The sequence below is a fragment of the Coregonus lavaretus genome (genome assembly GCF_964263955.1).
Source record: "Coregonus lavaretus genome assembly, chromosome: 28".
Lineage (NCBI taxonomy): Eukaryota > Metazoa > Chordata > Actinopteri > Salmoniformes > Salmonidae > Coregonus > Coregonus lavaretus.
The window spans coordinates 18257651-18269407 of NC_140015.1; the positions used below are offsets into that span (position 1 = coordinate 18257651).

Consider the following 11757-nt stretch of genomic DNA (forward strand, 5'->3'; position numbering starts at 1 on the left):
CATCCTCCTCTTCACCAACACGGTTGTTGACGAGCCCATGCCCACTCACCCATGGCATTTAGCGACCTCATGCCAGACTGGTTGGGCAGGTTGGACTGGGGCGGTTGCTGGGGCATCTGGTTGCCCTGGTAGGTGAGGCCCAGGGCGGCGTAGGCCCTCTCAATGGAGCTGGGGTCAATCTGGCTGGGCGGGTTGAGGTTAGGGTTGCTGGGCTGACCCCCTGGCACTGCCCCTAACGAGCTGCCCAGGCCAACCCCGGCACTGCTTAGTAGAGCTGTGGAGATGGAGGTAGAGGAGAGCGAAAAGAAGTGAGAGGGAGAGAGAGAAAATCAACTTGCCATGAACAATGACTGGAACTGATGTTAAACAGGTAGCCATATTGGTTCAGACACGTAGTACATCACAATGCAGAGGACAGACACATAGCTCATTACACACCACACTCACACTGCTGGTTCCTTTTGTCTCCGGCGTTCTTGAGAGGCAGGCAGACAGGACAGTCGTGCCGAGTGCAGTTCTTCCAGTGAGAGATGATCTGTCGCGACGAGGCACAGTGTGCCACTGAGGGGAAAAGAAGGAGAGAAAGTGAGACAACTGACAGCGCAACACAATAACAGTGTCCTAGTAGAGACCTAATGTTAGCAGTTAAGCGGGAAATCTAACTGTAAAAACAAGGGAAGCCCCAGAGTAGGCCAGATTGGGGAAAAGCAACATACAGAAACATGGATTAAATAAAGCTCAAACCAAGAGGAAGGGTGCATCTCAATAGTCTAAAGTGGCTTCCTCTACTTCCTCTTGGAGAGTGGAAGCCACTTCAGAATATTAACAAACCAAAAATAACAGTATTAAAAAGGACCACCAACTCACCCTGGCAGGACTTGCCAGCCTGGCAGTGGGTCATGTGGTTGAGGACGTTCTTCATGGTGCGGCAGTGGGGCAGGCTGCACTGGCGCACCTCCCCGTTGGCCTGCTCCCGCCGCTGGCACTTGTGGGCGTGGAGCAGGAGCACCAGCTGCTGTTGGATCAGCTTGCGCTTCTCCGGGTCGGCCGTGGGGGGCGCTGCCCCCGGACCTGTTGCCACGGTACCAAGGCCAGCCTGGGCCCCGGCTCCAACCGCCGCTCCACCCACAGACACAGGCCCTACCGCCGAGGCCTGCTGGGAGGCCTGAAGACACAGAGCGAAAAGAGAGGGAGTTAACCAGAGTGGATAGGGGGACGTAGAAGGAAGATGGCTGGGATAGAGGGGCTGTATGGAGGATTAAAGACAAGGGAGGGGCTTTAAAAGGGAGATCAAAGTTGACAAGGTGGGATGGGCCGAACTTAGTGCAGTGGGTTGTGAGTTGATTACCACCGAAGTCCAGAGGGTCATTAATCTAGTATTTTAGTAGGACTGACAATACCAGTATCGCAATATTTTTTCCATGGCAAAAATGAAAACACAAAGCAGTCCAAACTCTTTGGTTCTTTAAAAACCTGCTGTATGTAAAATATTGTCTGCTATAGCTTGGAAAACAAATAAATAGGACTCTGGATGACAACATAATGACGTTTGTTTGCAACATTAGGGCTGTTTTCATAAAAATAATAAAAATAAATAATTGGTCATTTAGCAGACGCTCTTATCCAGAGCGACTTACAGGAGCAATTAGGGTTAAGTGCCTTGCTCAAGGGCACATCGACAGATTTTTCACCTAGTCGGCTCAGGGATTAGAACCAGCGACCTTTCGGTTACTGGCACAACGCTCTTAACCACTAAGCTACCTGCCGCCCCTATAAAGAAGTTATATCCGCTTCATGTTTTGTTTCCTTGCCACGACACTAACAAGTATCGCGATACTGGTATCGTCCCGGCCCTATATCTTTCACTAAAATAAGACGAACAGAAAAAGATGCCCTCACCATCCCAGCCATGCCCTGTACAGGCGGTGTCTTCTTGTCCAGGTTGAACTGGGCCAGGCTATTGGGCAGACCAGCCTTGTTCTGGTGCTGTGGGCCCAGCCCAGCACCACCCAGACCTTGGCCTGCTGACTGACCGTACGGACCACCATAGGGGCCCGCATTAGCCATCATATTCATCTGAGAGAGAGGGGGGGGGGGGAGAAATGGAGGGAATGTCAGGTGAGTGAGATCTAGTTTACACTCATGTTCCTGGTTCTGTATTGTACAAAAATACATACATTTAGAGCAGATTAAACGACACTAATGAAGCTTCATTAACTTTAAATCACAACCTGAGATAAGTTGTTGTTGACAGATTCATATTAGAGTTCAATCTCAGGACCATTAAGCATGACACTGCTTTGAGCAGTAGTCAGTCTGGTCTTATTCACAGAGTTTGTTAAGAAAGCATTAACGCTGACATATTTACGAAAACATAATTCAACAAATAGCTTGAATTTTCCTAGCATTTTCACACAAACACCAAGACCATGTTCTGCTGAAGATAATAGTGATCTAGGGGTGACAATGAGAGAACAGCTGCTTGCTAAGGGGGAGTAAGACCAAATCAGCTCTTACACCAGCAGCTTTCCATCATCTGTGAACCCTTATCCTTACAAAATATAAGGGAATGTAATCAACTACTTCCAAAACAGACAGATACGGCCAACAGCTAATAAGCTGGTCACTGCTCAGCTGGGTCCCATGAGGATCGTTTAGGATGCAACTCTACTGCTGTAAGTCTGCACCCTTCTTACTCCCCACTGTTTTGGACACCTTATGGAAATGCATGTAGACACTGTCCACCTGACAATGAACATCTATGCTCTTAGCTGGCCAAACACTAAAAGAGAACCTACACTGATGGTTTCTGCTTTTCACCTCAGCCAGACTACAACTCTGGAGGTCTTAGGAAGGCAACATCAGCCTGAACATGACAGCATCCACTGCACCCAGCGATCCCCAGCCCTCGTGACGACAGCTCTGACAACTGGATTGTCATATTTACAGCACCAACAAACAAGCATTTAAACAGCACCCACATACTGATCCAATTTTGTTGATAGCAATGTGAAGTGCCTATTTAAAATGTGCCTATGGCAACATCATAGCTGGGATACACAATAACAGGTAAAGGTTGATGAATCTGCTCTACTGCCGTCATAGACATACTTGATCAGTTCCGGAAGAGGCACTTCACGGTTCACACACACCAAATACTCTTCTCGATTCTGGTCAATTAATGTTCATTCAGAGCAATCTTGAAACCAGCTAATGACATATTAAACATAGCATCTCACTGTTGTCTGGTGTCAAGACAGCTAGCATAGCCAGATGTACTGAACACCAAGACCAGCACAGAGCAAAACTGCATAATATCAAGATGTGTAAAAGAGGATCCTGCTCCTGTAGACACTTATGAACACAAGTCCATCTACAAAACAATTAGGTCTTACCTTGTTCAGTGCTCCAGGTTGCTGTGGCCTCATCCCAGCCTGTCCCCCTGCCCCCATTTGCTGCCCCCCCTGCTGCTGCAGGGTTTCTGCCAGCAGGTTACTGTTACTTCCCATGCCCGGGTTGACCGGGTAACCCATTCGGGGCGAGCCGTTCATCACCTGGCCCCCCATCATGCCCTGGGGCGTGGGCCCCTGCTGCTGGCCGTTGCCCTTCTGGGCCCCCATCATGGCCCTGTTCAGTCCACCCACCATGCCCGCCTGCTGCATCATGCCAGCCTGCTGGGGTGAGGGGTGCTGCCCCTGGGGGCCCATGCTCTGGGGCCCAGGGGAGGCGTTCATGCTGCCCAGGAGGCCCATGGAGCCACCAGGGATGTTGGTGGCTCCCTGCTGGCCCGAGGGGGGCGGCACTCCAGCCCGGAGGAGCTCCGAGAGCTGTTTGTGTTTGGCAGCAGCGTCCTGGCCTCCTCCCAGGCTGGTGTGGAGCTGGCTGAGGTCCCCTCCATTGACAAGGCCCAGCTCCGACGAGTTGATGAGCTCATCAGGGAGGTCGTGCTCCAGGTCAAAGAGTGAACCAAAATCTGGGAGGGGGTAAGAGGAGGAAAGAGAGGGCAGGGTTAGTGGGATATCCTGAGGTGTACATTGAGAGCAGTAGCAAATAAATGCACTTGTGCCCCTTGACGTTGCAAGCTCAGTAACAAAGCTCTAACCTCCTTCAAATGTATGTGCAGCAATAATATTCATTCTGGAAAGAGAAATCACTACATCTAAAGAACCAACTAAATGAATCCCTCCTCTTTCTGGACACTAACAGCGTCTGCATACTAGGTTTGGTTTGCTCATAGCAGAACTCGGCTAGGCGAAGTGAACGTCTGTGCCTCGCATACTCCCTTAAAAGACCGTCGCTTAAAATACCTTAGCCAGTATACACGTCCTCAAAATAGTCTGAATTAATTTAAGATAGCTCAAGAAATCTGTAATTCACTTTTATGTTTTTGCCAAGGAGGTCTTAGTCATGCAATTGTACATCTAACTAAGATGTTTGGTGCAGTAGTCGCAAGTGAAAAAATGTGCATGAAAACAAGTCGTCTCTCATTGAATTACAAAAACTTTATTGAAGAATCCCTACTGTTGACCAATCACCGACAAAGGGGCGTAGACTTCGGTTACCGAACTTCGGCTTGCCTCAGAAAAAATGTGGTGTGCACAAACAGCCGAGAAAACCCTTGCCGAAGACAAAAACTTCACAAAATGTAATCATAATATATGCACAAACTGTTTCAGACGGGAAGAATGCGGACGCCTTAAGTCAGTGCAGCGGCTGGCTCCAACCAACTAAATGAATCGCCCCCCTTTCTGGACCCTAAGTCAGTGCAGTGGCTGGCTACAGCCTCCCACCAAAGAGCTTCCTCTCCTGGGCCAGTTTGTGGTTTGATGGGGTGCCAAACATAGAGTGGACAGGGTAGGGTCAGAGTGCGAAGCCACAGAAGTAAACACTGACTGAGCAGCAGGTGGATATGTGTGTATAGAAGAGATTTCTCTGCCTCTACATAGAGAAAGGGAAATAGCAGGCATGTCTGCTAAGTTCCAAGATCTACTTGAATTGCCCTTGGCTGAGACGTGAATTCACTTACAGTGCACGGTGGATACCAAACAAAGGCAAACCTTTGCGTCCTTTATGACTATCATTTGGCAAACAAACCTCTGGATATAAAACTTCAGAAACCAGGGGCAAGTGGTCTATTTATGACACCAGGTTGAGGGTGTGCTTGGCAGAGACTTGAAACGCCTACGGCACCAGAAGCAATCAGTCTCACCTCTTGCCATCTCTAGCTTAGAGCAGAAGCAGGACTGCAGCCATCTTAGAGGGGGGGGAAATATTCCATTAAACACACAAGAGCTGATCCACTCAAATAAGCAAGCTAGCCTCAAATATGCAAGCATGCATCCTCAGTCAAGCTTGAGTCTGTGTTAACATTTCTACACTATCCCCCAAGTTGCAGTGACTGTAGTACAGGGAACAATCAAATTGTTCTTCTGCACGGCATGGATACAACATCCGTACCTGTAGTTTTCAACTACATACAGATGCTGAACACCGTCACAGTCTCTGCACTAATGTCATAAACGAGAAAGCCTTCTCAATTTACTTACTTTACCGCCTATATCCCCTGACTCTTACTAAAATGAAGATGTAGGCTACTACCCCCCCACCATGACCAATGAAACACATGGTAAGTTGTGTACACTTGTGTCTGCATTGGGTGGGAATGGGGGGGGTGCAACAGGAACTACCTCTGAAGCAGTGATTTTGCAAATGCTTGCTTGTGCAAATGCTACTGTGAGTGACTCCTGGTCCACAAGACTCAGTCAAGCACCGATGCCCCAGATTCCCATCACAATGGGAGGCAACAGACAGCAGCCATTTACTGGACTGACAGCCTGTTCTAACATCCACCATTTTCACACCCCGGCCGACTGATGTGCTTTTTTATTATTGAGGAAAGGAGGGGAGTTGCATGTTGCATTTGCTCTTCCCTTCCAAACAGAATCAGCTTTTCACCACAGAGTGGTTTGTTAGACCTGTGCAGAGCCTTTCTTTGAATTCCAGTAATGACTTGGTTGGTACAACAGAACTTGGATGACACATAAATCAGAGCTGTATGTTAAGAGAGAACATGCTTGTACAAGGCATGCTTCAAGTGAAATGGCAACTTGGTTGGGCTGGTACAGTAGAGATAGGCTGAGTTTACACAGGCAGCCCAATTCTGATCTTTTGCCGAATTGTAGCCATAGTGCTCCAAAAAAGTTCAATCTAGACTTCGTGTCATGTGAGAAATGGCATTGAAACGAAAGCTAAAACTTATGGAGGGACCTATTTGGGCAATCCTGAATTGTTTAATTTGTGAATAAATGCATCCTGATGACAGACATGACATGGAGAAACAAACAAAATGGGGAATTATGGGTGCCAACTACCAGCCAAGGCAGCTAACTTAGCCTACCCATTTAATAAATATGAATTGCATGCGTCAGGGAGTGGGGTCTGCACATTTAGGAAATATGTTGTGTTTTTCAATCTGGCCTATAATAGTTTAAGCTTGACATTTAACTTTTACCGTGTTATCAAAGTATTAAAATGAGTTAACATTGTAGCTAGAATTGAACGGGGCAGTCCTGCAAATGAGGGGCAAAAAAGCGCCGACAGGACTCAATGGTAGTCAACAACACCTTATACTACAGTCCAATTAATTCAGACTCTAAAACAAAAGGGTATGAAAAAGATAGACACATACGTACAAACGCCTAACATAACGTCACGCTGCTACATTGTAGCGACAAAAGGCACTACAACTTAAGTATGCTTACGAGCTACTTGACTCACTCTAGCTAGTGTAGCCACCTAGCTTCTAGACAATGCAGCAGTACACAACACACAGAAGTGGTGATGGCTCGGTCACAACGCTAACTAGTTAGCTAACTGCCGTAAGTATAACAACACTCCAGACACCATGTTATAGCAAAGTTGTCGAAACAGGTTAAAATAAATGAACCCCTACACCAATCCAATACTAAAAATGTACATGTGTCACCTTTCTGATTAGCTAGCTATGCCAATTTACCTAAGATAGCTAATAACTAACGTTTTTAGCTAGCTAGCTACAGTGGCTACCCAAACATCAAAAGCATGCATCTTTATTGCTTGCAGCGCTCAAGTTGAATATCTAACGTTAGCTAACTAGCCGGCTATCCATAAATGGTGGCAAGCTGCAGCTAGTTAAATAGGAGAAGTAACATTAGCTTGCTAAGTTGGCTAACTGTAGTTACCTAAATTCCAATAGTGAGTTCACAACTTGCTATACTTGGACTATCCCATTGTTTGAAGCGGGCAGATAACTGGCTAACTTCAAAACTTTCACTTCAGACCATAACACTGGGAGGGCAATTAGCCAGTCAACTTTACTTTGACCAGTTGGGTAACAAGCAAACCTTTACTACTACCACCTAGTTTGTAGCTAACGTTGGTATCACACAACCTGGCTGATGATGGAGGTGGATCATTCATGGTAACTTGGTAAAACAAGCTGGTTAACTTGCTAGGTAATATAACATCCCTGAACAGCTAGGCAGGACTGTTATAGTATTTCAAATGTTTACCGTTTCCATCACTGGCGGAGACTGAGAGAGCAGGGGATGATAGTTTAGGCCTCTTGGCTGAAGGCGGGCCAGACTCTAGAACATTATCGGCCATATTTTTTCACGAATTAAAAAATAACTATGTATCCACAAAGGATTGGCTTATTCCCTTGTTTGCGTCCTTCGACTCCTTTCAAACTTCCCTTCTGTAAATGTTTTTGATTCTTCCCCCACCGTTTGGGGACGGTAGGGGGAAAGGAGGCAATTGCGATACACTCTTCCTTTCAGGGTACCCACTCTCGATCTATGCTTAGCGGTAGCTATCAATCCCCCTCCCCTGTCGGAGATGTTGTTCCTTTATAGATTTCTCAGTTTAGAAGGAGGAGGGAAGGTGGAGTCGATGAAAAAGACAAGCAAGTAGGCCTTCGACAACCTCATTTAGCCTCTTCGGCGTCGGATAAATTGTCCCAAGACCTGTCCTCCATGGCAGCGTCAGTCTTTTCCGCCATAGTCGGCGGCGAAATCGAGTGTTTAATTCTAGAGCACTCTGCTGAAGGGTCGTGTCCAGGGAAGCAAGATGGGGAAACGCGATAAAGAACGCAAGCAAAACGTACCCCAGTGGTAGGCTACCGTTGGGGGCCTCGTCTCATGCAACAGTTACGAGAGACCCGAAAACGGATAAATCTTCCACTTGGTCTGAATTGCCATTGCAGTCAATGCAATTTGATCCCAACATTACCACAAAGTAATGAGTGGACAAATAAGAAAATGATGGCGGTAGGTCCTTAATCTAATAAAAATACACCGATGAATGTGTCCGACAGTGACAGAATATAAAAATCATCCCCATACGTAAATTGGGATCGTCAAGAAACAAGAACTTGATAGGTTTATCAATATTCGGGGCTATAAAACCGGGATACCCAGTCCCAATGAGTGATAGTGGTTTAAGATGCATTTAAAGAATGGGTTAAAACCCTCCAATTCAACACAAACAATTCGCATTGTATTTTAGATAAATATAGTATAGGAGTGCAATTCAGCTCTGAAAAAAGAATACCGTGAAGCTGACTGATCAAGTTCTGTTCTCCAATAGGCTGTACTACACTTATGGGCTAAATTAATTCCATGTATTTAATACATTTCCCTTAGCATCTACTTGTAGTCTACATCGTGTCATTCTTTTGTTAGTTTGTCAATGCAAGGCACTGAATTGGAAAGAAAATAACGGACACTGAATGCACATTTGGATGTTGCACCCCTTTGCGAGATTATGTCAATTACATGCAATACAATGTATCAATTAGTTTGTGTCCTGAAAAATAATTTTGGCTAAATTCTGAGATTTGATGTTGCAAAAATCGTTTCTTGAGTTATAGCCCAGAATGTGCCAATTAATGTCCTACCAGATTGATCCAATTAGTCCTAGTTTTATTTTGCAGAGGACGTTTGGTTTACTTGCCCAAGTGTTTGAGATTTAAAGCTTACCAAAGACAGGTCTTCAAAGGTAATCATATAGCCTACTGCAATAAGATCACCATTGATTAGAAAGATGAAATTGGTTGATAAATATTGCAAGAAATTATCGGTCACTGCGTACGCTGATTTAGGGTGCAATGCAAGTGAATAAAAAAATCCCGAACAAGAGAATACAGCGATGAGCAAAAATCTGATGAAGCGAGGGGGGTCGCTACAATATTATGGCTATTTTAGAAAAGTGGCAAGCTTCGTCCATAAGATAATGATAGCAACACCCCCAAACATATTTGGGATCCACAAAATCCTTTCATTGAGTCTTTGTGATGGTAAATGCCCCCCTTCACGTTTATCCTAATTTATTTTTTCCTTTAAACCTGCCTGTTATCCCCCCTCAAATACCCAATATACATTTATCGGTATATTTGTCTATGCGGGCATTTTTTCATCGGTGGCGATGGGTAAATTATGATTTTTTTCATGTTCTATTTTTTTTTTTCGCTCGCAGGTTTTTTTCTTCGTTAAATATATTGCCTTCTTCCGCCTCTCCGCTCCGTAAAAACACCCATTCCTTGGATTTTCAGAGAATTTCCTTTTTTCACTCCCTCATTCTTCTTCTGTCTTGTCTTTTGTTTTTCCTTTCTTCCCTCTTTTCGCACCGCCACTCTTTCACCCGCGGGTCTCGGAGTCGCTGTTATCCGCGCTGAAGTCGCTTTCTTTCTCGGTATCTCCTGCCTCTCGGTCTGTCCGCACAAACAAAATGGCGGCTTGTTGTTTCTACTCCTCTGATACGGGGGAGGGTTGAGGTACAGCAACATTAGGCGTGAAGGGGGGTTGGTGCTCGGGTTTACCCGGAAAATCCTTTCGTATTTTTTCGGAGTTGCAATACTAGTGCTATCATCTGTAGGGGGCAGTCGTGTTCCACCAACATATCAGAATACATTTTAGAGGGCGCTTCGCTTCTTCTCTAGCGATACAAATAACATTATCATTGCGGCAAACGATGCTCATATAGGCTATATCAGGTGTCTCATTTAGGTTGATTTATGACCAATTGTTACAAATAATAAAACTGAATTCTGTTATAACAGCATTTTCAAATAGACATGACTATAACACACACACAAATATACATTTTGTCTTCAACAATAAACTCTTAAAATCTCAAATCCCAATATTCCTAATAAATGAAACAATTCTTGCACAATAAAGCCATTCTCTAATGCTCTCCTATCCTGCAAGGAACCTGTGAAATGTATTAGTTTTTTGTGAGAACAGACGTTTTCTATTTTTATAATAGACAAAAAGACAATGAAAACATTACCACATTCAGATCCATGAGGAATAATCAAGTAGTCCTCCAGAAACCCATAGAAATAATTGGGAAAACAAGTGATGCTAGTGAAGATATGGAAGTGGATGTACCACAGCCTGTATTAAATGTTTGCTGCCAGTCAAAAGATACCCTGTGTGTTAAAAAGATGGATTTTGTGGCGTTCATTACCACAGTTATAAACTGTACGGCTCAAGTCTCAAAGAAGTCTAAGAAACTGGACATTATTATGGCTGTGGCAGAAACGTTTTTGGGACTTAAGGATTTTATACTGAACAAAAATATAAACGCAACTATTTCAAAGATTTTACTGAGTTACAGTTCATAGAAGGAAATCAGTCAATTAAAATAAATTAATTAGGCCCTAATCTATGGTTTTCACATGACTGGGCAGGGGCGCAGCCATGGGTGGGCCTGGGAGGGCATAGGTCCACCCACTTAGGAGCCAGGCCCAGCCAATCAGAATGAGTTTTCCCCACAAAAGGGCTTTATTACAGACAGAAATACACCCCACCCCTCCTCAGGCGATCCCGCAGGTGAAGAAGCCAGATGTGGAGGTCCTGGGCTGGCGTTGTTAAACGTGGTCTGCGGTTGTGAGGCCGGTCGGATGTACTGCCAAATTCTCTAAAACGATGTTGGAGGCAGCTTATGGTAGAGAAATTAACAGTCAATTCTCTGGCAACAGCTCTGTTTGGACATTCCTGCAGTTAGCATGCCAATTGCACGCTCCCTCAAAACTTGAGACATCTGTGGCATTGGGTTGTGTGACAAAACTACACATTTTAGAGTGGCCTTTTATTGTCCCCAACACAAGGTGCACCTGTGTAATGATCACGCTGTTTAATCAGCTTCTTGATATTTCACACCTTCAGGTGAATTGATTATCTTGGCAAAGGAGAAATGCTCACTAACAGAGATATAAACAAATTTGTGCACAAAATTTGAGAGCAATAAGCTTTTTGTGTGTATGGAACATTTCAGGGATCTTTTATTTCAGCTCATGAAACAAAGGACCAACACTTTATATGTTGCGTTTATATTTTTGTTTAGTATACATCTGAAGACATGCAAGGGGTATTGGCGCCGGAAGACAGCCCGTACTCCCAGGCTCCCCTTGAGCCTGTGTAGGGATCAGATCAGTTCATTTTTTTAACAGTAAAGTTGATTTTAGGTAGTTATTTAGGTAGTTTGTTCCGTTTTTTGTGGGAACCCTGTTTCCATCCCGCACAGTAGGTGGTGGGATGCACATTAAATTGTGCAATCGCCAATATACCGAAGAAGAAGAAGAACCCTCTGAAATGTGACCCTTCACTCATCTTGAGAGGAATGAACACTCACTCTTGCTCACACTCAGCATTTTGAGGTGTGTGTACGGTCACCCTCCCCATGTCTAGTCTCTCTCAGCCCTAACTCTGTGCA

At 45.0% G+C, this 11757-nt stretch overlaps 1 protein-coding gene across 9 annotated transcripts in view; it reads right to left on the reverse strand.

Annotated features, from left to right (window-relative positions):
* The window catches only part of LOC311104134 (histone acetyltransferase p300-like), a 33106-nt gene extending 21357 nt beyond the window's left edge, over window positions 1-11749 (reverse strand). For 7 of the 9 annotated variants that reach the window (XM_084145812.1, XM_084145816.1, XM_084145814.1 and 4 more), the window contains exons 1-6: window positions 7551-11749; window positions 3396-3973; window positions 1900-2076; window positions 868-1165; window positions 448-561; window positions 50-274 (exon numbers count right to left, since the gene is read on the reverse strand). In XM_084145812.1, coding sequence (XP_084001938.1) covers window positions 50-274; window positions 448-561; window positions 868-1165; window positions 1900-2076; window positions 3396-3973; window positions 7551-7644 — 1486 coding nt within the window. In that variant the 5' untranslated portion in view covers window positions 7645-11749. Of the gene's footprint in view, window positions 1-49; window positions 275-438; window positions 562-867; window positions 1166-1899; window positions 2077-3395; window positions 3974-7550 lie in introns of all 9 variants that reach the window. The other 2 variants (XM_084145811.1, XM_084145810.1) reach the window with 1 other exon arrangement.
* Window positions 11750-11757: the final 8 nt, after the last annotated feature.